Source organism: Dunckerocampus dactyliophorus, chromosome 14 (assembly GCF_027744805.1).
Source record: "Dunckerocampus dactyliophorus isolate RoL2022-P2 chromosome 14, RoL_Ddac_1.1, whole genome shotgun sequence".
Classification (NCBI taxonomy): Eukaryota; Metazoa; Chordata; class Actinopteri; order Syngnathiformes; family Syngnathidae; genus Dunckerocampus; species Dunckerocampus dactyliophorus.
In genome coordinates this window covers 1,155,298-1,180,283 of record NC_072832.1, presented here as the reverse complement: position 1 = coordinate 1,180,283, position 24,986 = coordinate 1,155,298, and the positions used below count along the sequence as shown (strand labels likewise).

At 42.1% G+C, this 24,986-nt stretch overlaps 1 protein-coding gene across 7 annotated transcripts in view; it reads left to right on the top strand.

Moving 5' to 3' along the window:
• The first annotated feature begins 3,601 nt into the window (after positions 1-3,601).
• Positions 3,602-24,986, top strand: part of LOC129193937 (receptor-type tyrosine-protein phosphatase epsilon-like) — a 32,405-nt gene continuing 11,020 nt past the window's right edge. For 2 of the 7 annotated variants that reach the window (XR_008573654.1, XM_054798749.1), the window contains exons 1-13: positions 3,602-3,795; positions 3,926-4,027; positions 9,884-10,083; positions 16,032-16,103; positions 16,184-16,280; positions 17,420-17,493; positions 17,877-18,013; positions 18,087-18,177; positions 18,253-18,329; positions 18,410-18,446; positions 20,420-20,517; positions 20,972-21,091; positions 23,045-23,208. Coding sequence is in view for 6 of the 7 variants with exons in the window: in XM_054798749.1 (XP_054654724.1) it covers positions 16,037-16,103; positions 16,184-16,280; positions 17,420-17,493; positions 17,877-18,013; positions 18,087-18,177; positions 18,253-18,329; positions 18,410-18,446; positions 20,420-20,517; positions 20,972-21,091; positions 23,045-23,208 (962 nt within the window). In the remaining variant the exon portion in view is untranslated. The other 5 variants (XM_054798751.1, XM_054798750.1, XM_054798752.1 and 2 more) reach the window with 5 other exon arrangements.

The window sequence follows — 24,986 nt, the reverse complement described above, 5'->3', positions numbered from 1 at the left end:
TGTGATCTTCAGCGTTTACTGTGGAGCGAGTGTGAAGCTTCTGGGATGAGACTCAGCACCTCCAAATCCGAGGCCATGGTTCTCAGTCGGAAAAGGGTGGATTTCACCCTTCGGGTTGGGAGTGAAGTCTTGCCCCGGGTGAAGGAGTTCAAGTATCTCAAGGTCTTGTTCACGAGTGAGGGAAGGCTGGAGCTTGAGATCCACAGGCGCATCAACGCAGCATCTGCAGTAACGCTATCTCTGTACCGGACCATCGTGGTGAATAGGAGGCTGAGCTGAGCTGGAAGGCAAAGTGGTGGCTGGAGACCAGAGAGCCTGGACTTCCCTACAGAGACTGCTGCCCCCTTGACCCGGACCTGGAAAATGGATGGGTGGATGTATAGATTACGGTACTGGAAAACAATTATTTGTAATGCTTTTACTCCAGAATCTAGCATCAATAACGGTGAGTACATCGTTTGTCATGATTGAATGTGAGCATACAGTTTTATTATAGCATTGGATTATTTTTACACTTGACTAAGACAATGAAGAATGTTAAAAGTCTGGTCCTTGAAGTCTTCCTTCAGACTTCCTTTGCACTGTCCTTAAAGCCTGTACAGTTACGTGAATTTTACGATTGGGACAGTTTGACCCTGGAACAGATTGTTTCGATATCTGTTAGTTGCTACGAGGAAACATGAACCACTCGACAAACATTCATTGGTTTTGTAATTGTTGTTTTGTTTTGTTTTTCCTGAAAATGCTTTTAAATTGTTTGATTTTAAATGCCATTTAATTAAAATTTGATTAGATTAGATTAAAAGTTTTTTAAATTCATTTAAAAAAAATGGTATTGTTACATATTTAGAGGATGTGATTTCTGTTGAAGTGTGTCTTAAATATTTGCTTCTTCTTGCTCTTTATTGAACTTGTTTCACATGTAATCAGTCTATGACTTTGCTGTTGAGGCCGAATTTGTTATTTTTGATGTTGCTCTTTCAAATTCCAAATGAGGTCCAAATCAATCAAGCAATGACATTGCAGATCATTTGAGTTTCAAGCCGTACGATCCACATTAATCTTGCAAAAGTTAATTAAGCATGCAGGCTAATCAATTGGCGCTAATCAAATTAATGTCCCATGTTGTCTGGGGCTAAGATTAATTAAATTATGAGAGGAGGTAAATGATGTTGATCACTGTGGTGCAGACACAACAAACAATCCTGAACAGTAGAGGACTAGTATTTATGTTTAAAGAGCGACGCTTCCCTCTGCTGGCACGTACTCTGTATTGCATAACTCTACAAGTTCCGCACAACACAAATTGGGTAATGTTCTGTAAACATTCTGTACCTGCTGGCAATACACCCAGGTATTACTAGGAACAGGCTTGATTTGCAAAAGTATTTGTACACGATGTGTAAATACGTAACAAAGGCGCATCTGGCGTCAATGTAACTGTTAGCATAACTCTGATAGCATCACTTGTAGGTGATAGAAGTGTTCAGTGTTCAGATATTTTGGGAGACACAGAAACCTTATGGGGACATTAATGTGTGTAAACATTTTGCTCCACCTCTTGATGGTAACTTCTGGTCACCGCTTTATTGCTCTAATCGAAGATAACATCGCCTCATTGACGTGCTTGCAGGAGACGTCAGCAAAAAAAAACCAACAACAAGATGGCCACTACTGCTGAGGGGTTTGTTTTCATGTGTGGGGCAAAATCAATATAAGACACAGAAGATTGTGGAGTAAGAGTCGATACTCTCTTTCCGTGCAATAAACAAAAGCATGTATTTAATCTTGATGCTACTCCACGGCGTCCCGTCAGGCTTGCACGTTGACAGCTTTTATTTTGCTGCTCGCATGTTTTCCCACCAGAGCTCACCTTTTTCTTTTTTTGCCTGACTTGAAGATGCCTGTGCTTGTTGAGTGCTTGTATGTTGAATGTATTCCATGCGGCATGTTTCATTATGGTGGTGCTCTGTTTGCCCAGGCAGACTGCGACCCGGGGGCCACATCCGGCCCGCCAAGCGTTTGAATCTGGCCCGCCAGTTGTTTCCAAAGTATTTTAATTTACACTTTTAACATACAAGCTGGCAACATGACTTGCAAGTAGTCAGAGTCGGTCAATCTGAGACAACCTTTTGATGGTTTAAGTAGCTTTTCACACGCAGCAGCGATCCAGACAACTACCTCAGCTACACAAACACAAGTCAACAAATGTGTGACACACAACTTGAACCTACCCACTGCACTGTCTGGGAGGTCAACAAGGAGGGACGTTCACATACTCTTTAATAGCCAATGTTTTATCCTTCATAGTTCCTCTTGTACTGGATGCCACACCTTTCCTTTATTCATGTACATTCCAGGTGTTTTATTCAGTAAAACAACCTGGAAAATTTTATTTTGTGATTTGATGTGGTCTGATGTTTCAAGTGCTTTTCAAAAAAGGGACACAATCCCACAAAGCAGACACTTTTACAGATCAAATAAGTCAATTTTGTGAACTCAATGCAACTTGCGAGTCAAAAGGTACGCCAGCCCCTGATTTAAAGCCCTTAAAAGACGAGATGGAGCAGTGTGATATTACACGCATACACTGCAGCACTACCGTACCGTACAGTATTACTGTATTATTGCAAATGCTGGAGAAGTTATGAGGCCGCACGGTGGCCGAGCGGTTAGCATGTTGGCCACACAGCCGGGAGTCGGGAGCCTGGGTTCGAATCTCCGCTTGGGCATCTGTCTGTGGGGTTTGCATGTTCTCCCCGTGTGTGTGTGGGTTTTCTCCGGGTACTCCGGTTATCTTCCACATTCCAAAACATGCATGCTAGCTTCATTGGAGACTCTAAATTGTCCATAGGTATGAATGTGAGCGTGAAGGATTGGTTGTCTATATGTGCCCTGCCATTGGCTGGCCACCAGTGCAGGGTGTACCCCGCCTCTCACCCAATGTCGCTTGGGATAGGCTCCAGCATACCCCTGCGACCCTAATGAGGATAAGCGGCAAAGAAAAAGGATGGATGGAAGAATTCATTAGTCTTGTCATGTACCATAACAATTTGATGGAGATGTTTTTGTGTTTGCTTGTTTTTCATCCATTTTTAACCTCAAGTGACAGTTTTTCTGAATGATTTTGCCTTTTATACGCGCGCCACAATGAATTTGAAAGACAAATAATCAGCATGCGAGCTTTCACATTATGATTCCTTCCTGTTGAAGGAATTACAGCCATTTTATAGCCATTCATTCAGCCATAAATCAGGCCGATAGGAGCTTGAAAGCTGGAGCTACTTTGCATTAAAATTGCCGTCATTCCTGATCACGTGCTGATGCAATCATTTTGTCTAACCTCTAAATGAAAGCTGAGCGTCTACACTGTAATCACATGTTGTTTTGCTTCAAATGCATTGTGGTGATGAAGCACTATGTCCATGCCCAAACTCTTCTGCACCTTTTCATTTACACCACTAAGACTCACGTCCATGTAAAAATGATATAAAATAGTCCAAAACAAGCGTGATATAGGAATGCAGGAGGCTAGTGAGTCCTCCTGCAGCCGGGAGGTGGTGTAAGAAGATGGGTATGGGGCGGTGGGTGGGGGTCTGCAGGCTCCACTGAGGCTGCCATAACGCGGTTCAGCGCAGGCAGCGGGCGCATCCTCACACGAAACCGCAGCTAATGTCATCCCTTGGCCGCGTTTTCAAGCTCTTTCTTTTCCACAGGATCATAGCCACGTAGCATCCGGAAGCAGAACCAGCATCATCATCGGCTGCTGTGCCGACAGAGGCGAGGTGATGCACGGTAAGATGCGCACATCCCTGAAAAACAAGCGGCTGTCCCCCCTCCCCCCTTCCCCTCGTAAGATGTTTAGCTCTGTCCTCTCTTGCTACCGGACCGGACCGGACCGCCACATTGCATCGCTAACAAGTAGGAACCCAGTAGTGTGAAGGCGTCGCGACGGATGTTGTCATCCACGCTGCCATTCCTTCAGACGGCGGTGATGATGATGGTGAAGATGCCGTGCCGGAAATAGGTTAGTGGAGCAAATCAAAAGCATCAACAATGCAACCCCGGGAGGGACTACCTGTGCAGCCGTGGTGTTATGCTGTAAATAAAACATCAGTTTCATGTGAGGGGGCGTTTACTGCGTGTGTGTCAGACGTGCACCGGTCTAGACAGGACTGCAAAGGAGGGGGGAAGGTTTTGGGGGTGGGGTGTGTACAGTGTAGTTGTAGTACAGCGTGCACACTAGTGGGGCCTGCAGCCTGCCTTCTAAACAACGTGGTGGGAACCCAAGCATGACCTGGTCGATGATGAGGTGATGACAGGGTGTTGCTTTAATGTCATTTTGTCATTCCAACAACAAAGTGACAGCATTATGTTTGCCATTGTGCTTTGCAGCAGGAGAGCTAGGACTGGATTCATGCTTGCACAAACCTCAAGGCGGTTTGCTTAGTTGAACCATCAAATGTGCACACCTGAGGAGACGGACAACACGTGTGTCAAATTGGAGCAAGATTGGATGACAAACATGGCCGCCAGCCAGCGCAACATCTTTGCAGGGGCTCGCACGGGCGACACTTACCAACAAACTATGTTACTCAGAGGATACTTGTATTGCCTAGGTTCCCAAAGTGGGGTACGCAAATTGCAATGGGGGTACGTGAATAAAAATGAAACACAATTCATGCTTACCAATTACGAGTGCGCCTGAACGCCTCACGGCGAAGAAGAAGGGAGCAGAAAGTTGTTAATTTCTCTGTGATTCATATGAGCAAATAAGTAAGTCTGATGATCATTTTGTACATTAAGAGTGTTTCATCTTGAATATTTCATTTAAATTGGTGTCCCATCCCCGCACGGCGCAGCGGTGAAAACCTGTCAGTGTGAGTGGGGATTGGCCCTAAAGTAAGGCTTTATCATTGGTTGCATGCGTTTTTGTACTTCAGATACTGCTTTGTCGGGATTATTAAACTTTCCCCTTCAGTTTGGTGTGAAATGAATATGCAGATTTAAACCATACACCATCGTGAGTGGACAAAAGGTGACGCTCAGGGCCTCGTTCACCAGTTTGGACGTTCCCGGCGAGGACAGGCAGAATCTGCGTGGGTGTTGGACGCAGGCATCCCGTGATGATTCTTAGGATGTCATTTAGAGGGCCCCTGTGTGAAGGGTGGAGGTGTTGGCCCCCCAAGGTGAGCCTGCAAGGCAGCGAAGGAGATTGTTCCTGGAGGTCAACTTTGAACCAAGTGCTTGCATCTCTGTCTCACAAAAACACAGTGCTTAAAGAGGTTTTTGAATACTTTGGCTGCTTTATTTTGCTGAAAATGGCTAGTTTTTACAGCTTATGCCGTTTTGTGGTTCATTTTGATCTAAACATGAGACTCGCTCAAGAATTATGTGCAGTGCGGTGCGTCGCGGAAGAAAGCACGTTGTGCTCAATATTGGTCGCCTGTGTCTCAATCGCTTGACTGTCTGGACCATCATTAAAGATAAAGATGGTTTCATAAGATCTAACCGGACGTTGTCGCTCAACAATTTCTTTATTGCAAAAACAAAACAGGCTACTGTTGAGCCAACCACAGCAAAACAACCTCAGGAAACTCAGCTGGAATATTTTGGTAGTTAGAGCACAGAAAAGCTGTTTAAGACTTTCTAAATATGTGTTTTAACATGATTAGAGCCCTGTAGATATGAAATAACACCCCTATGGCCACCTATTATTCGTCATTTACAACACATTGCACAATTCTTATGCTGCAGGGACTCAAGACGCCTGCTGGCTAGCAAACTAGCGCGCTAACCAGTTAGCCTCGAATTGATTTCTTCGAAACTGAAGAGCCAAAAACTTCCACACAGAATGGGAGGATAAACTTTCTTTCAGTCTATCATGTCTGACATGCCATGGCTGACTTCATGCAGCGTTAAGGTAACGTAAGGTAAGGTAATGCCTCATCAATGTTTGGTGTCATTACTGCCGCCTAGTGACCAGAGTACTACAATATCGCTTGTATTTCACCATGTTTTGACTAATGATACTACCACGAAACAGCGATCATTTATTAGTTCGTTAATTTTCTTAAAAAACGCAATATTGCGAGGGATGAAGGTGCACATAACTGCTGATCTTCTGAAAGCGACAGGAATGAGCAAGCAGTGTAGAGGTCGTAATACTGGCATGGGCAGGTTGCTAGTGCTTTGGCTTATGTTTGTATTTCTTTCATGTGTTTTGTGTACCTTGTGAGTGACTTAGGAGTTCATGTTGGTGCTCGTGAGCCAAGGACCACCTGTACAGTGCGTTATAGCGCAACCACAGTTGGACTATTATTACATGAAATCTGTCAATCTGACAGCATCAATCAAAACTGAGCATCATTACCTTTTGTAACGGCAAGAAACTCTGATAGTCGTCATTAGACTGTGCAAGTGAAGCCAAAGAGTGAGGTAGTCCTCAGCATCACCGAGATAATTCTAGCATGACAGCGAGGAGTATTGGCTGTCATAGCTGTTACCTCATTCATGAATGATCAAGTGGCCATAACCTCATTCACAACCACGCTGACATAACCTTCATTTCCCGCCCCTGATTGCGCGGCCTACATTAAAAGCTATGGTGTCACTTTTTAGACCGGCGTCAGATGATTGCACAGCTTGGCCCACTTCCTGTCAGCCTTGGGAATACGCTGCATGAGCTAATCTTAGACCCGCCACATTCCGTCATTGTGAGTTTCTACCGTCCATCGTATGCGGATGCTTTTCAGAGGCATAACTCTAACATTTATTTTCAATAATGTCAACACAAGAAGACACATGAGGAACTGTGGTGACAGGTTCAATCATTTTACATCGCTACGTTTGTCACATCAGACGGTTGCTTTTGAAGGTGTGGGTTTTCAAGAAGGGAAAGCCTGCCGTACGTATACAGCCACCACTTCCATTTTCTATGTCGCTTATCCTTATTAGGTATGCTGGAGCCTATCCCAGCTGACTTTGGGCAAGACTTTGGACTGGTGGCCAGCCAATGGCAGGACACATATAGACAAACAAGCAGAGAACATGCAAACTCCACACAGAAATGCCCAAGGGAGAATCCAACCCAGGTCTTCCCAATGTCCTGACTTTGTGGCCAACATGCTAACCACTCGGCCAGCAGGCTTCGCTACACATCTTAAAATGAAGTTTAAAAAAACACTAAAACTGGTAACGTAAGTCTGTGTTATCTTGTTTATGACTAATATGTCTTATTTTCGCTGATGATATCTACTATACTGGGTAGTGGGAGTGTAAAGGTGACTATAGGGGTGTTATTTCATGTCTAGAGGTCTCTAATAATGTTTAAAACCCTATTTAGAAGATTGTGAACAGATTTTCTATGTCCGAAATATTTCATTGATTAATATTGAATCCTACTTTGCGGGAATTGACTCATTAACAATGAACTAACAATGAGCCGCTATAAACGAGGGAGGACTGTCCATGTTTTATGTGCACACTATGAGCTGTATTTTACAACAGGTGGGGGGGGAGTCATATGTGACAGTGTTGGAGTTTTATGGTGTGGTTGATGCAATGCACCACAAAAGGCTCCCAATGTGTGTTCAAAAAAGTCATTTGAACCACTTTGCAGGAAACAAATGGTTATTTCATCACGGCACGCTCGGTCTTCCCTGCCTGTTTCTTCTATGAATTAATGATCGAATCAGCGAGCGTGACGCCATAAAACTTTAATGAGCCTGCATGTTTGGCCTGTTAGACAGTGGGCTGAGGAAGTGCGAGCGCGTGCGCCTCCCTGTAAATGCAGGCCTGAAAGGAGAACAGCGTTCTGAAATAAAGATGCAAGCTTCCCAGAGGACTTTTTTTAGGCACTGAGAATATGAATAACTTAGATCGTATGCATTTTTTATCGCCATTATCATTGAGCTCAATAAATGATATCATCCTGGATGCCTCGTGCATTGAAGCGACCTGTGCACCAGCCGTCAAACTGCAATACGGCACCGTGATACCGATACGTCTCATACACTGCCGCAGATGTCCTGCTTTTTCAGCGTTTTTGATTGACAGATGCACTATCAGGATTTGTGTTTGCAGGCCAGGTCGTAGGTCATGTGAGCTTTGCAGCTAGAACATGATTGCGCTCTGACCTTCATGAGTCACTCCGTGGTAGAACGGTATATTTATAATGCATGCTCAATGTCAATGCAACCGGGGGGGGGGGTTATGTCAACTTCCTGTTCACTCCATAAAAGCACTAATGGTCCTTTTCCTCTGTTGGCTGAGGAAAAGTGTTCAAAAATAATATTGGACCTGCAACGAACATTTACAACACCCCAAATTCACAGGACAGTACGTGAAGAAAGTGTCATAGTGCGTATGTGTGGCGATGGCGGGAAAAGGGCCAGGCGGCGTGTTACAAAGGAGGCGTGGCTTCCTATTTAACTTTCAAGCAAAGGCATCAATGGCGTGTGAACATGCTGTGTGTTTCCTGGCAGTCAGTTGACTTTTCATTACTTTGGATGAGGTTTTATTCTCAAATCTGTCATATTTTTTCACAGGTGGAATAAGTTGATTTTGTCTCCTGTTGAATCCTGTTGAATGTTCAGTTTCTTATCCTCGGACGATATATGCTGTATATATTGTTAATATTCCTTCAACATTGCCTGAATGTAAGAAACGGAGCCTGTATTTTTCCAAGAGAAATGTATGAATGCTCACCTCGTTATGAAACACACTAAAAGAAAACAAAAAACATTCTACATCTCAGCTTTGCGTTATAAAGTGGATAACAAAGCAAATCGTTTTGATATCATGAACATTTTTCTCGTAACATTACGATGTTTTCCTCATATTGTTTTAATTGCCTATATTTATTATTTTTAGAGTATGCCACCAGCCAATAAAAAAATAAGCTGCGACCCACAAATGGCCCCTGAGCCACACTTTGGACACTGCTGTCTTAAAAAAATGAGTGGTAGCTAATAGAACTGACATTTAGCTTTGCCGTTTCACCTTCACACAAACAACAGCAATAAAATAAATACATAAACTCATCAACAAGCATTTTTGGTGAATTTCAATTAACCAAATAAATGTTTCCCTCCAACCTGCTAAAGGAAAGTTCAACTCAAACAGGGCGGCACAATTCACGAAAATGCCAAGCTCAAAAAATAACTGAAGGCTTGGAGGCAAAGATTAGGCCCACGTAAAACTCACCATGGGAGGTGGAAATAAATCAACTAAAACAAGCATTTTTGCTGAAGTTTCTTAATTTTAATTTTTTTTTTCCTGCAGGCTGCCAAAAAAGTGGAGCTCAAGTGGAGCAAACGCAAAGTTAAAAAATAACAATGAAGGGTAGGGGGCACACCTAAAACCAACATAAAACTCATCATGGGAGGTTGAAATAAATCAAGTAAGAATCATTTCAGTGAATATTAATTTCTAAAAAAAAAAGTTGTCCTTTTATGCCACTAAACAAAAGTGAATAGTGAATGTCCTTAATTTTAACATTTTTATTCCCCTCCACAAAGATCAGCTGAAACGGGGCTGCACGACACACAAATGGGAGGCACAGCTTAGGCCAACATAAAAGTCACCATGGAACAGGAAAAGTGCTTACGGAGATACAAACAAGGTGTGTCAGACACTCGCATCTAGCTGAAGCCCCACGTGTCCCTCCCCAGCTCCCTTTACACGAGTTAAGGTCAAACAGGAAACACAAATAACAAAATAAAAGCACAGAACTGGGGAAAAGACAGAAACAAAGAAAAAACAAACAGAGAATCCAAAATGTCAAGCAGAAGGTGACAATTTTTCTCAGAAGCTTTTTTTGAAAAAAGTTGTTAACATTTATTTCTAATTAGTTTGAAGTTTTTCCTTGTTGTTTTTTCAGGTTCTCATCACTCCCAATCTCCAGTTCTGACCCGACTGCTACTGGACCCACCTTCACCCGGTATCAACCCCTCAGAAAGTATGTGACTAAAAAGGACGGTGGCTGACGCAAAGCAATAATTAAAAAAAACGGAAGGTCCCATGGCTGCTGTGGACGGATGGGTCCTCTGATATCACATCACGCTGGCTTTGTTTGGATGTGTAAGTGTCTTTTGTTTTTCTTTTAAACCTTTTGAAAAATTGACAAGTGCAGTGAGACACAGTCAAAGTGTTTCAGTGGCAGCGATGTTAGCTTTCATTTGAAGGGTAGCCTTGTTGCAAAAAGCTTCCCCCCCTGCTGTGCTAAACACAGCAAACTACAGTCAAGCCAAGGATGTCTTCGATGTAGGTCCTTTTCTGTCAACCAACAATCCAAACATCGACCTTCTTCACATCTCGCCTCCACCTCGTTTTCTTGTGTGCTGCGCTTGACGAACTAGCGGTGTGTATCGTGTTATCTTTGTTGTCTCTCGCCCTGGAAACCACAACAAAAAACATCTGCATGTCGAGGCAGCTGCTTGTCTTTGAGAGGATATCGATCTGTGCGGAATGTGATGGTGCTGCTGTTTTTATAAGCTCCTGACGGAATGAAATAACATATTTGCCTCCATAGAAGCACAGACGGACACATTGAATCAAACCCCAGGCCCGGGGGCCAGATTCGGCCCGCCATATCGTTTTACGTGGCCCGTGAAAGCCTGGAAATATTCATTCATTCATTTTCTATGCCGCTTAATCCTCACTAGGGTCGCGGGCGTATGCTGGAACCTATCCCAGCTGACTTTGGGCAAGAGGCGGGCAACCATTCACACTCACTTTCAGCCTGATAATTTAAAAAAGCCTGGATTAGGCCTGAATTAAAAAAAACACTTACTTTTTTATTGTATTATTTTTAGTATTTAAAAAACATTTTTTATACAGTCAAGGAAAAAAATGACGAGACCAGCCTTGCTTCTTCAGTTTATTGATCCATTGTAATGGCTGGTACAACTAAAGGTACATTTGTTTGGACAAATATGATGATGATAGCAAATATAGCTCATAAGAGTTCCTTTTAAGAACTGATATCTAGAAACTTCCATGCTTTTCTTGATGATAACAAAAAATTGAACTCTTATGAGCTATTTGTTTTTGTCATTGTTACATTTGTCCAAACAAATGTGCCTGTAGTTGTATCAGGCATTCAAATGGATCAATAAACTGAAGAAACAAGGGTGCTCTCATCATATTTTCCATGACTGTATATATTAACTGTATTAGTAGTATTTATGTTTATTAATTTTAAAAATATATTGATATTATATTAAGTAAAAAAAATAGACAATCTTTCTTGCTGAATGTATTTGTTACAGAAAATGTGTACTGCAGGCAGTTGGAGTTTGTTGTTTTGTTTTTGACAAATCCGGTTTAACATGAATTGTCCAATAGTAACATGCGGGCAAATGTGCAGCAAGGACGACAAGTATGGCCCACGTAACACACGCACGTACGTTAGTTGGGTTTGTTGTCAGCAAATGACAGCGATTTGGCAAAGTTTAGCTGCTAACGTTAGCTATCGTTGACTGCATCGGCTACCCTAACACCAACAGGAATGTAAATTGTTGCTGGCCTCTCTGAGGCTGCTATTTTATTCATGCCGGATAAAAATATACCACAATTTGTATGCAGTTTAATTCATAATTGTGAAAAATATTGACTTTTTTTCTGCAACCTGATTTTTTTAAACCATTATTGGTCACATGTGTGGTCGCTGGTGCCGTTCTTCAATTTATTTTGGTCATTTACAGCAATTTGCACACAGTCGCTTTAATACATCTATTATTATGATCTCTCTGCTCCACTCTGCTGCAGTACTGCTCTGCACCACAAGAATAAAATATCATTCTGTTGTAAGATAATTGATGAATAATAATGAATTAAGCTTTCATATTGGATCATATCAGATGTTGTAGTAAGGACTTTAAATGGTGCTCTCATTAGCATATATTAAACCACTAAAAGTCATGCAGTGAATTTCTCCGACGCGATTGCACCGAAATTAAGTTTTGATTTGAGTGTTTGCCGCGTGTGGCGATTACAACCTCTGCGTGTATTGTTTTATTGCACTGGAGGCAGGCACTTCCTGTGCACTGTAATGAAAGGGCATAACATTGTAACCACGTAATTATATGAAGTCACGAAGGGATGACATAGTAGGTGCAATTTCACATAACGTACTTCCCTCTAAGTAGTCCATAAAACCCTACAGGCTCACTGCACCTTTATCCTTCTAGTCAGGATCTGCATGGGGATTGTTTGAGTTTAACCTTTTTAAATCAACTCTGCCAGGGACTTCACACGTGTTTATGCTATTTTTCTGTTTCCAATTTGCAAGCGTGACAGTGAAATAGCTCCAAAAATCTTCAAACACCTACTTTTCTTTGGCGTGTTATTGTGGCGCTTATGTAGGAAGGTGTAAACATCCCATTACTTCACCAGGAAGAAGTGCCGAGAGGCCTTAAAGTAGATTAACTGCAGTTAATGCAGGATTAACATAAAAAGCAATCGCGCATCCTTAAAAGAGCATGAGCAGGGAAGAATGCAGATGATATATCATTTTCACTATTTTGCACGCTCACGTGATGAGCCGTGGGAATGCATGAGGATTTAAGTTGAGCTAATGAGGGGTTTTTTTAACGATAAAAAAAATTGGTGCTTTTCCAGATTGTAATAAAGATGAACATGCGTAGAAACCCACGACTCCAAACAAGACCAACAACAATTCTAATGCAAATTTGAATCATTATTAAAGATCCCTGACATTGATTGAAATCAATATTTAACTTTATTCATGATATTTAAATTCCATAGCATACATTAGAATAATGAGTAGCTTGTATCAGCATGCGTCTTATGTGTAAATTACATCATTACCTCCCCCCCATGGCTGCATTATTTATAAGAGCTCTTTAAATGAGGTGCAGAGGTCAATTTCATCATGCTTTATTTTAAATATTAAGAATCTTGCGCTGGTGTTTGCATAAAGATATACAGCAAATGAATATTTTTTGAATAAGCAACTAATGAGGTTTGCTTTTCTTGCGGAAAAAAGAAAGAAATGTTCCCAGAGGTTAAGTGTGTATAAGGAAAAACCTCCCGCCTTTTAAAATGGATGGAACATCGTCTCAGGGTCAGCTTTTTGACCTCAATCTCGCTTCAGCACACGTAATAAAAAGCAGAGCTCATCTGCAGGAAGAATCAGCCTCAAGCTTTAACCAGCTTGCTGCACGTTCATTGTTAGCCTTGCATCATGCACGGATGGATGCGACACACTCACATGATGCCGTGGAATTGAATTCATGGCAGCGCTTTAATGCCAAGCTGGTACCAGAGGTAGGAAGTAATCACATTAGTGCTCAGCGAAGGCATGATGGCACATTTGCCTTGTTTACAGGAACGATATTTATCAAATGTTGCTTAAAATAACATTTGCTTGGTACACTTGCTTCAGTATGGAGTATGCTTCAGGGAAAGGGGACTAACATTCAAATCCACTTATTGATTGGAAAGGCAACAAAAACTGAAAACAACAACTGCCACAATAAATAAAGGATGCTGTACCTGCTACACAGGTAATAAGACACAAAAGTAAGCTACACAGGCAATAAGACACAAAAGTAAGCCACACAGGCAATAAGACACAAAAGTAAGCCACACCGGCAATAAGACACAAAAGTAAGCCACACCGGCAATAAGACACAAAAGTAAGCCACACAGGCAATAAGACACAAAAGTAAGCTACACAGGCAGTAGGAAACAAGAATAAGCCACACGGTCACTAAGAAAGACAAGTAAGCCGCACAGGTAATAAGAAACAAAATGAAGCTGCACATACAGTAGGAAACATCCTTGAAACTCAGATGACATTTAGGAAAACCCCATTTTTTCAATATGACTTTTTTCCATTGTCATCATGTGATGCCTGTATGCTGCATAGCTGATGCATACATGACAGGTCGTGTGGGGACCTGCATACTGTGTTTACAGCCGTGTGGGGGGCCTGCATATTGTACGTACAGCCATGTGGGGACTTGCATACTGTATGTACAGCCGTGTGAGGACTTGCATACTGTATGTACAGCCGTGTGGGGACCTGCATACTGAATGTACAGCCGTGTGGGGACTTGCATACTGTATGTAAAGCCGTGTGAGGACTTGCATACTGTACGTACAGCCATGTGGGGACCTGCATACTGTATGTACAGCCGTGTGGAGACCTGCATACTGTACGTACAGCCCTGTGAGGACCTGCATACTGTACTGTACGTACAGCCGTGTGGGGGGCCTGCATATTGTACGTACAGCCGTGTGGGGACTTGCATACTGTACGTACAGCCCTGTGAGGACCTGCATACTGTACGTACAGCCGTGTGGGGACCTGCATACTGTACGTACAGCCGTGTGGGGACTTGCATACTGTACGTACAGCCCTGTGAGGACCTGCATACTGTACGTACAGCCGTGTGGGGACTTGCATACTGTACGAACAGCCGTGTGGGGACTTGCATACTGTACATACAGCCGTGTGTTTGTTGTCATTAAGTGTGACCGGCCCGTGCAGGCTGGTTCTGGTTCAGTTGTCGACACGGTAGGCTTGTTAGCACTCGGGAGGGAATTGCAGGCCCCGCCGCTATGGTGGGGCAACACGTAGCCTTTGGCTGTGGGACACATCTGCAGGCATGCATGTATACATGAATGAGCGCATGTGATGTAATATCACGTCATAGCTGTGGTTATCATTTCTCATCACGCACAAGCTTTTTCTTGGCAAATGATGAGCTGCGGAATCATCTCAAAAGCAGATTTAATGAAGACTTCATCAACTGCTCTCTCTTTTCTTTCTCTGCAAATGCAGGCTCGGACGTCTCGTTTGTTGTCCAATAACACTTTGACACAAGCGTGGCTCACTTTCCTGTAACGGGGGCCTGCGAGTGTTTTCATGTGGAACCCCCCTCAGGGTTCTGTGCAAAACGTGCTCTCAAACATCACAAATTAGGCCCCAGGATGACCCAGAAGAGGAAGTAAATTGGCACAATGAATGATTTCATTCTTCTATAACAAGAAGGGACCTTATAACAGAGGATGAATTAGGACGCTCGCTTCTTGCTTCAAAGCCATTTAGGCCCCGATTTATTCTGCAGCGCCACTCATTTGCAGCACAAAAAGGCAAATCAATGCCAAAATGAAGCAATAAGTTTCTACCGTTTGGAGGTAATAAAACACATAACATGAAATAATACAATAACTCATGTTCTTGTCATTGCGAGGAGCTCGGCATGTACTTTCCCTTTAAGAGAGGCGCTCGCTGTGTCCCAAATAAAGCAGCACTAACAGCTTCCAGCGTCAAAGTATATAAAAAGGAAAAGTGAGAACGAAGCCCGGGAAGAAATTATGTTAGGCAGGAGAAAAAAAAAAAAAACAGGATTCCGCAGTGAGAGGAAAACACCATCTGGTCAAGATTATAACCTAGACCAGGGGTGTCAAACTGGTGCCATGGAGGGGGAGACACTGCAGGTTTTCTTTCCAGCCAGTCACTAAAGCAGGTGATTTTAATGATCAACACCTTCGGTTTGAGGGAAGGAGCTCATCAATTAAGTCACCTGCTGAAGAAACTGGTTGGAGAGAAAACCTGCAGCGTCTCGGCCCTCCAGGGCACGAGTTTGACACGTGTGACCTAGATACTGTGCATATGCGGACTTGAACACGACCCTGCGTTCTGAAGCTGCTTCACAACTCCTGTCAGTAGCCTGATAGTGATGCTCACTGGACACTTCATTAGGTACACCTGCACCAACTCATGACAGCCAAACGTTTCTAATTTGAACATTTGAACACGTTAACAGCAATCTACAATTATAAACTGAGCACTGTTGTCTTTTTTATAATCCTACTCGTATTAGATAGATATTAGCATTAGATAGTCCTTGTGTACTTTTCTATTAATAGCAGGCATTACTTTGAAACCTCCGACGCTTCACTTTGCAGACATTTCACGTTGGTCTGACGCCCTCCAGTGGACGTAGTGCAAAATTGCACGGCCCGTTCCCATCACTCTATTCTTCTTCCCACAGAGACGATGGTGTTGTTTTTGATTGGGATCTCTGCAGTCGTCAACAGTTCTTCTCATGACAACCACACGGCAGGTACACATTGAAGATGAATGTAGATTAAGTCAAAAAAAAAAGAAGCAAAACTAACAGGAGCCGCTGTCTCTTCTACCCAGGAAACCCCACCCATCAGGGTGCTCATGTGCTGCCCTCCACGCTGATCCTGTCTCTTTTCCTCATCATCGTCGTCCTGCTCACCATCTATTGCCTCAGGTGACTCAGTAGGCAACACCACAAGCGTTTGCGATGGAAATTTACCTCACAAAGCAGACAGAAGGCTAAAGTTGCGTGGGGTGGGTGGTCAGAAAAACATACTAAAGCAGGGGTGTCCAAACCTTTTCCACCGAGGGTCACATCCCTGTACTACAGCATTACTTGAGTTTTATTTTGAAAATATCTTTTCATTTACACTCGTACAAAAACTTACCGATGCCATCCAGTCACCCTTATTTTGTAATAATTCATAAAAAATTCAGTTCTGCTTACATTTGACCAAGCTATAACATTACATAACTTTTATTTTGAAATCCGTGTGGGACCTCTGTCTAGTTACTTTTCATAATGAATCATTTTTCAATGATAAAAAATCATTGACATTGTTACTAAATTACCCAACCATGCAGCTTTATAGCCTTTATTTTGAAATCTAAACTGTCTACAGGAAAAAACATCAAACAAAAGCATGACATGAGTTTTATTTTGAAAATGTATTTAAATTAATACTTGTTTGCCTGTACAAAAGCCTGCCCTTGACAACCTGTCAACGTTATTTTGAAATTCCTCTTTTGTATTTGAGTAGTCAAGCATTTGATTACGGAATTCATGACTGCTTTTATTTGATCAAACTGTAACATAACATAACTTTTATTTTGAAATCCACGTGGAACCTCTGTCGTACCACAGCTGTTTCATAATTAACACATTTTTAAAAATGTAATAAAACATTTGGCATTTTAAATCCTTTATTGTAGATAATGAATTATAATTATTGATGATGATCGCTCATTTACAAACGTGGTCAGATTGTGCTAAAACGGGGGGCGGGGGCTAAAACTGCAACGAACACGTCTATTTAACACTTACAGTATATTGTAATTACAACCCTTAAATGAAATTATGCTTTTACTTTGAAATATATGTCCTTCAAGGAAACCGTTTTAGGAGGCTGTTAGCAGTGTCTTGTGGGTGAACAGCTGCAGCGCAAATGAAAAGAAGGTCAGGTCAGGTCCTCCTAGTCTTCCTTGCTGACACCATGAGGAGGAACACATGGTGGATCTTCGCTGCCGTCATTTCATTCTTGTAATTTCACATATTTCCCCTTGAATGTCTTTTTCTGCTCTCTACCATTTCAGGTTCAAGAACCACAGGAAGGCTCTGGTGAAGTCGGTGGATAAGAAGATTCCAAATGGTTTCCTGGAGGAACAAGGTATTAAGAGCGTGATCACCAGCTGGCATGAAGACGTAATGCCGCCTCATAGATTTGCATTCTTTATGCAGTTCCCGCTGTGGAGTCTGGAGAGGTTTGTGGCGGACTCTTAGCTTTCCCAGCACGTCGGGGGCCGTATAAACTTTCATTTTAAGTGGACAAAATATATATAAATAAACGGAAAATTTCGAGCCGGGGCGGTTTCATGCGAGCCGAGGCGGCTCGGTGTTTACGAGTGGAGAAATCATTTCTGTCACGGATCTGCGGAAGTGGGAGATCTTAATGGCCGCCTGGCTTGTTGTTGCAGGTGCAACGCCAGCTCGTAATGGTCCCTTCTGGGAATCGTTAGCCCGCTGACCGCCATATATTCCTTTTAAACACAGGAGAGCAGAGAGTGGTCCTCCTACCCAGGTCGCCCTCGCCCTCCAAGAGGTACTTCCCCATCCCGCTGGACTCGCTGGAGGACGAGTACCGCGTGCGCTCGGCAGACGACGGCAAGCTCTTCAGAGAGGAGTTCAACGTAAGCTGGAGTCAACGCTTTGGCCTGTCGGTGTCGCACTCACTAAAACGTTCCGATGGTTTTGTGGTTGCAGTCGCTGCCGTGCTACTACCACCACGGCTCCTTTGAGGAGGCCAGCAAAGAGCACAACAGAGACAAGAACAGATACCCCAACATTTTACCATGTGAGGAAGCACACGCCACTCACACCTCCAAGCCAAAGTAACCCTTTGCCATTTGTTTCCTTATCTGTCCCGCAGACGACCATTCTAGAGTGGTGCTCAGCAGTCACATTGGCCACGCGTGCTCAGACTACATAAATGCATCTTACATTGACGTACGTCTTCATTACGTCGGCCAAAGGTGGCGTTGATGCTGTCGCTTGACGCTGCGCTAACGGTGTGCTCTGTTCTGCAGGGGTTTAAACAAAAGAAGAAATTCATTGCGGCTCAAGGTAAATGCAAATTCAAGAAAAGGTTGAGTGTGTTCTTTCATTTTCAAAGATGTCAAGTGACTTTTTGATGCTTTGCAACATAAGATGGTAGAGGGAGAAAAGGAGAAAAGGTTAGCAGGGGTGTCGCGAGACGAGACGATACAAGGTTGGGACTACAAAAACGAGACGAGATTTTAAATTTACTTTTCACAAAAGTACAATGAAAAAGTACTTGACAATATATTGCAATCTACTATTGAATTTCTACTATGTTACACTCTTCTGCACTCAGTGTGTATGCTAGCTGCCCCGCCTCCACCCACTGAGACAAAGAGATTGTATGACTGACAAAAGGGCTCACTCCGTTCATGCCGTTGTTCTATGGAACAGACGCGCCAAGGTGCTGAAACCAATGCACAGAGTGATTCCTCTTCCTTCCTGTTTGGCGGCAAGAGTACGAGGAAAACAGACACGCACGCACATGCCAATATATTGAGGCCGGCAAAATGATCAGTTCATTTTCATTTATTGTGTAATTCCATCCATCCAGTTTCTTCCACTTATCCGGGTCCGGGTCGCGGGGGCACAACACAGCAGCAACAGAACCAATGTTGTAAAAGCGGTGAGGTGCAAACTGCTCAGGCAGCATTAACAGCGCTGATGAGTTCATTTTAAACATAAAACAGTACGGCAAGCGTAATCCCACCGTTTTCACACCAACAGCTGAGTACCACAGTCGACATTTTAAAGCGCATGCAGAGGTCTTGATACTACAGCGATACATCAGTTTTTTTATTTAAAAAAAATGTATTTTTTAGGGCTGTCAACACTAGCATGTGAATAGTGGATATTGTTATCAATCGCTAAGGTAAGTCTTACTGCCCAAGTACAATTTGCTGCAGTACTCTATTCTTGGAAATCCCAGAAAGTACAAAACAATTCAACTTAAATGATGTGGTGTCTTTGAATGCAACCCCACATGGCTCATAGTAACGCGGTTAAGTGTGACTCAAATGGTGTGCTGCTATTAAAGAGACTAGTGTTAGCTAAATAGACTTTCAGACATGTGCGCTAACTTTTAGCTTGATTTAAACTTCACTATTATTTCATGTGGTGTCATTGATCTCTCATAAAACACGGTCGAAATGGGCATAGTTCACACATAGGTGCAAATGTGATTAATCATGATCAATTAGTTAGAAAAAGGTGATTAATTTGATTAAAAATTGTAATCATTTGAGAGCCCAAGTATTTTTGGGTAATATTTTTGGTGTCTGGAACAGATACATTGAATGTACAGTATTTCTTATGGGAATAATAACCTCAGATTTTGTACCGAAACATACAAAAACTCAGGCAATTTTTACCACATAGCTGCCAACCCAAATCCAACAAAAGTTGGCGCATACACATTGTCACCCTCTAGTGGTGGGGCGTGGGGTGGGGGGGCTGATTATGTAATAGGTCAGAACTTAAATCGTTAATAACTTAAAAACCAAAGCAGCACAAACGTTCATTTTAACTGCACAAAACAGCACAAACATAGCACTAGAAAATGAGACTATTTTGGTTTCATGCTGAGCATGTCGGGGGCTGGGTGAACTTTGGTTGACCTATAAAATAAACTGTAATAACTCAAAAACCAAAGCAGCACAAACGTTCATTTTAACTGCACAAAACAGCACAAATGTAGCACTAAAAATGAGATTATTTGACTGGAGTTTTGAGTGGGTGGGGGGCGATTTGTCCCATATTTATTTATTTGTTTATTTATTGTCTCTGGTGTCTTGTCTACGTTGTTTCATTTTATTTTGTGATTGAAGTAATGAAGTTCATTGATGGCGTTTTTGCACAGCTGCTGGAAATGTGCATTTCTCCCGGGGATCCATAAAGTATCTCCATCTATCTTTTCAGCTGCTCGTCATTTATTTTCACATAGTCGTCAGCGCTGTGCCCATCTATTGATCCTGTGATTATGTGTTGCAACACTTCAGGTCCAAAGCTGGAGACCGTGGCCGACTTCTGGCGGATGATCTGGGAGCAGAAGACTGCGACCATCGTGATGCTGACCAATTTGAAAGAAAGGAAAGAGGTTTGTGCAAAGAATGAAACACGATGAATCATTATTTAGCGCGGCAAATCCTTTCCGTGCCTTTCCATCACCCGAAGTCACAAAGTCACGGCCATTTGATTTATTTGACCTCTCTCCCCCGATGACGATCTAATCACATTGTCGCTCGGGCAGATTACTTTGCATGAGCTGCACCTCAGAGGGCTGATCAATTGGCAGCTCAGCCGCAGGTTTGATACAGCAGCAGCAGCGGCGGCAGAAGAAGAGCTAGCGATCAATGATGGAATAATTGTTGATAAGATCCTGAGAGGCTTGATGATAATTAGTCTGAGGATCTCGTTAGCGACTTGAACTTGTTCAGATGCGATTGACTGGCAGGGACGCGCAAAGTCAAATGCCTTTGAATTCACCATCTGCTGCTGCGAAATAAGGAGGAAAAATAATGCAAAAAGTGGATGAAATCCTGTCTTATCAGGACAAATGTTATCAGTACTGGCCGGAGAAAGGCTGCTGGATGTACGGCAACATGAGAGTGGCCATGGAGGACGTCACCGTGCTGGTGGACTACACAGTGAGGAAATTCTGCATTCAATATGTAAGTCAAACATATCCTTTCTTTTCATTACAGCCTAGAAAACAGTTGCTTTATTAAAAATGCGATTAAAAATGTAATTACACTGCAGCAGACGCGCTGAATATTTTTAAATGGACATTGTCTCTAATTAGACTTACAGTAAAAATGATTTAATCCAGCATTTGAGCCAACTCTGGTTATCAAATGACATTAAAAATACATACACCTAATAGCAATCTCTTATTAAAAATTAAGCATCTAATAAAGCTGCGTTGAGAGGACGTAAAAAGTAGTGCTCCCCGAAGGGACTTTGAAACATTTAAGTACACCGTAATAGGATAAAAAATGTCATAAATAAGGAAAAACTGCAGCAGGAAAAACAATGGAGGATATGAAAAGGCCTTGTATGTAAGATTAAAAAATAAAATCAATACACTAATGTGTTTAATGTACTCACACAACTGGTGGGAAGTGTTTTTAGTCACTGTGCTGCAGCGGCAGCGCCTCCAGACTACAGCACTTTGCCGGGGCTTTTGTCTCGGCTCGGTTTGATGGCGGAACCCTGCAGACATACTTTACAGGCCCTCTCCCATTTTGGGAGACAAAAAAAACTCACTGTGAGGCAAGAACACTCACATTTGCTGTGTGAGGCAAGCATTCCCACATTGGTGACATGAGAGCAAAGCGTCCTCTAAACGGTGACTTGTTATTTCTCTAACCGCATCCCTGCGGAGTTCTTACTGTGTGGTATAGGTATGCTAAATACCAGGAAACATGTGGTACTGCACCTTGTCTTACCTTCCAATGTGCTTTTGCACCGACCAATTAACAAAAGCATAGACAATTCTTCATACCAGGGGTGTCCAAACCTTTTCCAGCGAGGACCACTTAGTGAAAAATGAAAGGATGGAACTTTGATATGCAGTAAATGATAAAAACATAGTTCACGAAAAAAATGCACCTCAGCTTTGTGATATGCACTGGTGTGATTTCTTATTGCTTTGCATGTTTGTCACACTTAAATGTTTCAGATCATCAAAGTAATTTAAATATTAGTCCATGACAGCACAACTCAACACAAAATGCACTTTTGAAATGAATCTTTTTTTATTATTATGTCAGAATAAAATCCAAAGCTACAGTACAGGTACAGTACAGGTCCTGTGTGAAAATGTGATTGCCCCCTGAACCTAATAACTGGTTGGGTCATCAAGCCTGCAATGAGTCTCTTACAGCGCTGTGGAGGAATGGCTGCAGGCCAATAAACAGTAGCCGTGGTCCGCACTTTAGACGCCCCGCTTTATACAAACTTTATTTATCCTGGTTTACGCCGTGTTTGCAGCCCCTGGTTCCGCCCTCTAGGCAGAATTCATAGAGCACACTCACAGGCCCTCATTGGCCAATGATGAAACATATAGAATATTTTTCCAATAAAAAAACAGCTCCAGAGGATGTGACACTCACTTGCACCCAAATACATGTTTAAAAAATAATAATAATACTTACATTTATTCATACACGTTTCACAATTAATTACTACTCCCTGTTTGTCCCCTAAATAAAAATGTCTACGACAAAGCATTTTAAATATAATGCAATGTTCATGATTTTGGTCAAATATAGTGTACATTTTTAAAAATCATGAGAAATGCATTTACACAGTTATAATTACTACTCTGTATTATATATAAAATGCATTTTGTAATGAAAAAAACAGATCAAGATGTTTAAAAAAATATGCAAAACAAAAATAAATACATACAATAAAATATATATAATATATATTATATAATAATAATATTATATATATATATATAATATATATTATTACTGCTCTGTATTAAATATAAAACACATATTGGAGGGGGCTCCATCTGACTGCAACAGAAAGTCATGAAAGTCAGTGGGCCCTACTTGTGTCTGCAGAGTGAACATTATTCATGCGTGCACGTGTTTTGCGCTCCTACTTCACAGCAGGGCAGCGATGGACCCCGGGCCCCCTGCCTGGTCACTCAGCTCCACTTTACCAGCTGGCCGGACTTCGGGGTGCCGTTCTCGCCCATCGGCATGCTGAAATTCCTCAAGAAGGTCAAGGCAGTCAACCCGTCCTACGCCGGGCCCGTTGTGGTGCACTGCAGGTAAGAATAAGAGCAGTGTGACCATCGTCAATGACTTCATTTCTTCCATTCAAGCTGCCCGATCGTTACAATTATTCAAACCCTGCACGCTTTAACAACACATCTTAAAACTTCATTGCAGTCCTTAAGGGGTGATTTATTGCTGGGGTGTTTAATGATACTGTAACTACCAGGACTTGCCTGGTATGTGCATATGTGCACCTTTGTCTGTCTGCTCTCCTTGACTGGAACAACTGCTGCAACAGGTGCTCCCTGTTGTTCTTGAACGCACCCATCTGCTGGAATGACCCTTGTAAATCTGCTTTTATACACGCACGTGGGACTCACACACTATTTGGGCAAAAGCAGTGGGACACCTGGCCATTACGCCAACAGGAAATGGAAGTTAAAGTGGAGTTGGTCCCTCCTTTGCAGCTGTACTACCTTCCACTCTTCTGGAAACGACATTTTGGAATTTGTTTGTGGGGATTTATGCCAGGTCAGGGTTAGGGTTAGGGTTAGGGTTTGGGTTAGGGTTTGGGTTTGGGTTTGGGTTTGGGTTAGGGTTTGGGTTAGGGTTTGGGTTAGGCTTAGGGTTTGGGTTAGGCTTAGGGTTTGGGTTAGGCTTAGGGTTAGGGTTAGGGTTTGGGTTTGGGTTTGGGTTTGGGTTGGGTTTAGGCTTAGGTTTAGGCTTAGGTTTAGGCTTAAGTTTAGGGTTTGGGTTAGGGTTAGGGTTCGGGTTTGGGTTCGGGTTCGGGGCAATGAAGGTAGTCTTGTCCTACTTCTGATTGATTCGTTTGTGACTTCAGTGGAGTTTCTCCATACTTTTTCATATGTATCGTATATGCAATGCCCAAGTTACACACAAAGATTAGCTACACTAAGTTCACTTCCAGCCATGCTGCTTGCAAGTTATGTATTTTTTTTCTTCTTGGCTTCCAGTACACTAAATACTGTATATGCAGAATGCAAATGCCTTATTATTTGTCTGTGTGATGCAGTTGCACTGAAAATTATTCCCACATTGTATGTTTATTTTCAAACTAAATATATGTTCAATAAATTACCAGTTTTAAATGATTTTATTAGTATAATAATAATTTTAATAATAATCGTAATAATAATTATTATTATTAGGAGTAAAATCCTTTTTGTTTTGCTGCAAGCATATTAACTTGCAAATAAATAGCATTTATAATAATAACAATTATTATGGTAACAATACTAAGAATAGTTATTATTCATTATAATATAATAATATTAATGTATTATCACTACAGTGGTCGGTATCATTTGATTTGCGTACCTAACTGCGTCACAAGCTCAATTCAGTGAATTATTGCGCCCACAAGGTGTCGCCAAATAACCAAGCACCACCCCTGCTTGAGTTTAAAAGCAGCACATTAAGTTGAGTTATATATATTTAAATGAAAAAATCTTTTTTTTTAAACCCTTTGACTTAAAATTAATGTATTTACTCATACAAAGTGCAAATGAAGCGTTCATTAAAAAAAATAATAAATGTGCAAGTTTTTCTTCATAACAAAACAAGTGATGATCTGAATATGCAAATCAGTTAGAAAATAACAACTTTAATTTTTGCTTGCTACGTCACACTTTCGGTGCCCCTTTGAGGAGAGTGACCCGTATACTGCATGTCACACCTGACCTGTGTGCCACAGGACCGGCCAACTTCCACTCTGCTTTATGCTGTGCAATGACGCACAACCACCTAACAACAAAGGTGTATCCCAATACTTTTGTCCATCTATTGTTGTAACAATATACAGTACTGTGCA